The 6000-nt window shown below is 44.8% G+C and overlaps 1 protein-coding gene across 2 annotated transcripts in view; it reads right to left on the reverse strand.

The window, feature by feature from the left end:
• prex1 (phosphatidylinositol-3,4,5-trisphosphate-dependent Rac exchange factor 1) overlaps positions 1 to 5560 on the reverse strand; it is an 83238-nt gene extending 77678 nt beyond the window's left edge. For both annotated transcript variants that reach the window (XM_056385128.1, XM_056385127.1), the window contains exon 1: positions 5136 to 5560. In XM_056385128.1, coding sequence (XP_056241103.1) covers positions 5136 to 5279 — 144 coding nt within the window. In that variant the 5' untranslated portion in view covers positions 5280 to 5560. The remainder of the gene's footprint in view (positions 1 to 5135) is intronic.
• Positions 5561 to 6000: the final 440 nt, after the last annotated feature.

A 6000-nucleotide genomic window follows, 5' to 3' on the forward strand; every position in this document is an offset into this window, starting at 1 on the left:
ACAGCCTGCATTTTGCTAAATTAGTCTGGCTCAGTGGCTGCACTGCATGGTACCAGTTGTCCAGAGCGAGATGGAGGGGTGCACACAGTGGCAACTTAGGACATCAACATCAAATGTGTGCATCAAAGGCAGGTCTTGGTATGCAAACATGAACATGAACTCCTGTACGTTATGGAAGATAATATTTATAATATTTTTAAACTGAAATGTTAAATTTAATCTCCTTTGCTTGATTCAAACACCAACATATCTGTACCACCCTTGTTGGATTAATCTGAAAGTTAAAGCTACATGATGAGACTCTGTGTCCTGTCCATCGAGTCTCACAAAGCATCAGAGAGTTTAAAGCCCAATAATAATAAAAACCCTCACTAAACCTCAGCAGCCTGCCCTTGTAACTCTTCTACCTGCTGTGGTTTGCCCCCCTCCCCTGCCTTTCACTCTTGCAATATATGCGATGTGAGCCTGTGTTTGTATGACTTCGGCAGGGCTGAGGCTGCAGTGAGCCGAAACCACCAGCGTTGTAGCCAAGATGAGAAGTTAGAATCTGAAGCTATTTATACCCCCCTCGCCCAGAGAAACTCGATGCTGGTCTTTCCCACCAAGTGGGGAGGGCTGAAGAGATGGAGAAGAGAGAGAGAGAGAGAGAAAAAAAAAGGAAAGGAAAGAGGTGTACACAGGCTCAAGTTTGCAGAGGAAGCTCAAGGCTGTCTTCCTGCACGTCTTACTTCCTAGGCACCGGTTGCATAGCGTCCTCTGTGTTTGCAAGCATGTGCTCCTGTCATCCTGTTTGCTTAGTGACTCTTGTCAACAGTGACTACAGGTGGACGTATAGAAAGGTCTACAAAAGTAAAAGATGAGAAAGAGGTGTGAAAGAACTGCAGCTATATGTTGTAAGTGCGATCACACACCAAAACAAAACATCATTTATCCACACAAACATCAGCATTAAACGTGTGTAATCTCACTCATGTGTGTGTGGCCTAAAGCAAAGGTCACAGAGGGCAGGATTTCCAGATGTTTCCTATTATCCTGCAGCTCTGACGAGACCTTCCTGGTCACCCTTCTCTCGGTCTCCTGCTTCTCAGAATGAAGACAGGAGGTCAGAAGCTGGCTGACTTATTGGCCACACAATTCCACTGTTGTCTTTACTCAACAGGATCCACTGTGACACGGGTCAGTGTGGTCAAAAAGTCCTGCATGGCAAAACCCCCCATTTTTATGGTTTTGAAGGAAAATCCCTCAAGTCTACCAGGTATGACGCCACTGACCATATTCCTGTCATAGATAGCATAGATTTTGGTCATCATGGCAGGGAAAATCCAGTTGCCTGGATTAAATCAACAAAGCGCTGCCCTGAAGAAAACCCCCACTAATCTGTGGCACGAAGAAATGAACAGTTCAGACACAAACAGGGGAAATCGTCACAACAAAAGCTTGAAAAGAGCAGTTATCACCGTAAACTTGGAATGAGCTTGTTTCCACTCCACTCGAATAGGCAATAGATTCAGAGATTGAAAATGATAACACTGAGCAAAAATGAATCCTCTAATCCCTCTTTTCACACCCCAACCCCCTTCTCACCTCCTCTCCTCCCACCAACCCTACACGCTTCCCTCCAGCACATTGGATGAGCTCGTTGGCACTGGTAATTGCCAGGGGATGAGTGACATGCGGAATGGCTGAGATGCCAAAGCTGGATAACCATCTCTTTGTGTGTCACTGCAATCATTGCGATTGATAATCGATGCAGCATGGGGACTAAAGATCCAGGAGGTTGCGGAAGAGCACAAAGGGGGAGTGGAAAATAAATCAGTGATAAGGCAATGGAGAATGATGTGGGCAGACAACAGCTAGCGGCCATCCTGCCGTGGACACGTGGGGAAAACCCCTAGTGAGACTGAGGAAAACAAAACCATTAGCTGCCTTCAGATAAGAGGAAGCTGTGGGGTCTACCAATGTACTGAAACACCTGAAAACGGGGACGTATTCTGGACTTAATTAGTTAAATGACAGCAGAAAATGTTCCAGCGACCTAATGTTTCAGGGCAGTACCATCAGTCGGACTAGACAGCATTGAAACCTCAAACCTTTCAGTCATAGGTGCAGTTCGATATTCTACACTGGGGGAAGCACCTCTCACTGCCTAACTCGTACAACGTCTCTTTTCCCGTCTATAATTATCACAAGATGTGTAGATATACAAAACATTTTCAGTGAGCTTTCAAAGAGCATTCTGGGAAATGTGGGAGCTATCTAGCTGAACTAGATGAGGTAGGTTACAAATGTGGAAAAACATCACTTATCGTCACAGAATAATTCAACTAATACTTAGAAGACAATCTGAGTCTATTCTACAACCACTTCACTCCCCATATCGCTGCTGTAGCATCTTCTCACTGAGGGACTAAGCAACCCCCCCCCTCTCAAACCACTCTATATCTTTACTGAAACCATATGTTGTGAGCTCCCACAGCCAGACTTCCCTTATCAACACCACAGTGAGCTGCCTGGTGACAAAGCCTCGGCTCCCACGGAGGGAAGGCGAGCAGGCTCAGCTGGACCCTGGGTGGAGAGCACTGGGGAGATTTGCAGGGGATTGGCACCAGTGGTGGAGACTGATGTTTCTTTTTCCTCTTTTTTTTTTTGTTCTTAATGTCCAGGCACTCCATTAGCAAGCTAAGCCACTGAGCCCTGACACCAACAGCATTCCCCACATGTAGATTTGGTGTCTTACATGTACACACAACATATACTCTCACATATAGGGTACATTAACACAGAGGAGCATGCTTTGGCATCAAGTCTTGTTGACACGGACTAGTAATGAGGGTAGTCATATCCCTCCATTCCAGCCTATAGAAACACTTGTTAACATGACACAAAAAAGAAATCAACATGTCAGTTTTTACAGTGCAGAGCAATGGCGTGTGCTTTCTCATACTAAGAAGGGTGATTCATTGTTTTGAGTAGTTGCAAGCAGAATGCACATGTGCAAGTGTTGAATTGGTACACACACAGATTACTATGAATCCTAACAAATCCCACTGGCTTGTCATGACTGCTGGCTAAATCTTGACACTCCGTTTGATTGCAGCCTTAGCCGTATAAAGGGCGTTCTATTGCAGAGACACGGACGATAACAGAATTTCCCTCGAGCCCAAGCATATCACTCCACACTGGTTGAAATCAAAAGATGCCAATTGATGCAACGATGGGGAGGCGCGCGGTGGAGGGCCGTGGCTCTGACAGCTTTCAGATGTCCACAGGAAAAAAAGCTCCCAGACTTCTCAGATAAATCAGTGGGGCTTTGTCTTTATCATTATGCCAGAGCATGGGGGAGGTGGGGGGTCTGAGCAAGTCCCTCTGCTGCCTGGTCTGTCTTGTAACAGAAGATAAGCCTCGGCTGCCTCTTATTTAACTGAGAAGGAAAGCAGCGTCGCATAGATTGCCCCCCCCCAAAAAAATTGTGTGTGTTTTTGTGTAGGATTTAAATCCATTACTCCAGGATTCAGCAGAAAAGCTTCATTATTCTGGTATAATTGTGACAAGGTCATGCATCACTGACTTGAGTGCTGTAGGATTATTTGGTATCTCTGTGACACTAGGCAACAAATTTATTTCAAGAACCTTGAGTAAATTTCTAAACATGTGACAGCACAAGAGAAAAAGGGAACCGTGACCTTTTTTTTTTTCTTTTTTCTTTTTTTGTAGGAAATGCTTGCCAGATGTTTAGTTTAGTATTCACAATTGTTGCCATGTTCATACCAAGCCTTTTATCAGCAGGTAAAAATGATAACAATCAGGGGCTGCCAGCAGGGTGGAAAAGCAAGAAAGATGATAGCCTGAAGCCCTACCAGCTCAAAGGTGATGTTTTCTAGCTGACCCTTACCTTTGACCTTGCTGTGGAGGGAGAGAGGGGGGCAATAAAAGAAAGAGGGGATTTCCATACAGAAAGCAATGATGCACAGTCATACAGTCACATTATTACTCTCACATAAATGCAGCCAATTTGGAGTTAAGCCTCACTTATTTTGTTGGTTTGAAACTGAAACCACCTGCACCCAAGTACCAAGTGCCACAGATCGCAAGGCAAGGGTGGTGGTGGTGGTGGTGGTGGTGGTGGTGGAGGTGGAGGTGGAGGTGGAGGAGGAGGAGGAGGAGGAGGAGGAGGAGGAGGAGGAGGAGGAGGATGATGATAACGAAAAATGTCAATTGACAAATTGAATAGCCTCCTGCAGGTGGGAGCCATCTATACTGGCACTATGTTGGTGGCTGAAAGGAGCGTGTAAAATTACCAGGACATTCATTCATCAAAAGGTAGTGATGTACAAGGACTGAATAAGTAACTGCTGAAATGGTTCCTTATCTCAGTCTGGAGAGGGGGGGAAAAAAGGGGAGGTGTGGTGTTTCTGAAAGCTCATGAATATCTATTTATTTGCAAAGCCAATGTGAATTGAGCGCCGCTTGATTGTTTTGAACCTGAGCTTTAACACACAATAGAGAGGTGTGATGATGACGACACCCCCGGCATTAAAGCCCATGCGGAAAACCCAATGTGTGGCTCGTTAACAAATCTAACTAAGGATATGTTTCTGACAATATTTTTCATTAATAAGGTCAGGCTGTGGAGCAGCAGGTTAGACACAGGTACGTCTATGCTTATGACATTTCCAGCAGGCTGCTCTCTCTGAAGAAAACTAATAAGTCTGTGTGAGGAAAGCAACTTATGCAGCCTGTTTACACTTATACACACGTGTATATATAAAGTTATAAAAGTTAAGCTATTAATAGGGAAGCTGTCCTGGTCGACAGAAAGTCACGCCAAACCCCATACAAATTGTTGATGGTTTATCTTCATGTCCAGCTTGTAAACTACAGCAGGACAAAATATTGAGTTTATCTTTTTCTCACAATGTGTGCCAGTTAATATACCGTATATATGGCGAATTAAAGAGTGTGGCCTGTAATTTGAGAAAATGTCACCGGTTGTGTAATAAGACGTACATGTTGACCAAAAAGAAAGCCCAGCTTAAATTGAAATATTTATGACTGGAGTATGGCGTGATGTTCTGCCCGTGTGGGAGAGAGCGAAGCGTGGATATACGCAACGTGAATGAATACTCCAAACTTACCGACTGAAGGAAAAGCAATGTCCGAACATAATCCCGCTCCGTGTTCAGTATTTCATTTAAAACGCAAAGCCTGAGCCGCTGCTGCCGGTCCGAGTCCTTGGCGGCGTGGATACCGTTCTCCAGATGCCCGTCGTCCTCTTCCATGGTGGTAACTGAACCCTCAGAAAAGGTTGCTCTCTACAGAAATACTATTCTTCTCTTTAAGTATCCACACTTGGTTCAGTTGTTGCTTCAGTCCATTTTTGCAACAGCAAGTTGTCCACACACACACACACAAGAAAAAAAAAAAAAAAATCCCCCTCAAACTGTGATGGAGCAGAGCACCACTCACTGGAAATAAAAGTTCGCCCAAAGTACCAAACAACAAGCAAGAGAGTCTGGCTGTGGCCGCTAGACCAGCTGAGAGCGAGCGGGGCTTCAGTAGATCAGACCTGAGAGACGGCACAGAGCTAGGCGAGGGGGAGGAGGAGGAGGAGGAGGAGGAGGAGGAGGAGAAGGAGGGACCCGGTACCAGAGAGACACACAGGGGCCACAGCTCTCTTCTGCTGTGAACAGTGAGCACACAAACAAACAAGTTCACACAAACACACACATCTGTACCCCGAAGCTGTGATCACACATTGTAGCTTGTAGGTTATTTTAATAATGTAAACTCATTATTAAGTGACACATTAATCCTCAATAGCGGTGCTAAAGTGGCTCCACAGCCACTTACCATAAACTGTAGAGTCCCACGGTCTTTATATACACATACTTTTTGAATTTCAAAATTAAATGTACATTGAATGTCCGTTAAATGTCAGTTGTTAGCCAACTGTCCAAGCTAACTGGAGATTCCTAACAGATTTGAAAACTCAACAAACCA

Source organism: Seriola aureovittata, chromosome 9 (genome assembly GCF_021018895.1).
Source record: "Seriola aureovittata isolate HTS-2021-v1 ecotype China chromosome 9, ASM2101889v1, whole genome shotgun sequence".
Classification (NCBI taxonomy): domain Eukaryota; kingdom Metazoa; phylum Chordata; class Actinopteri; order Carangiformes; family Carangidae; genus Seriola; species Seriola aureovittata.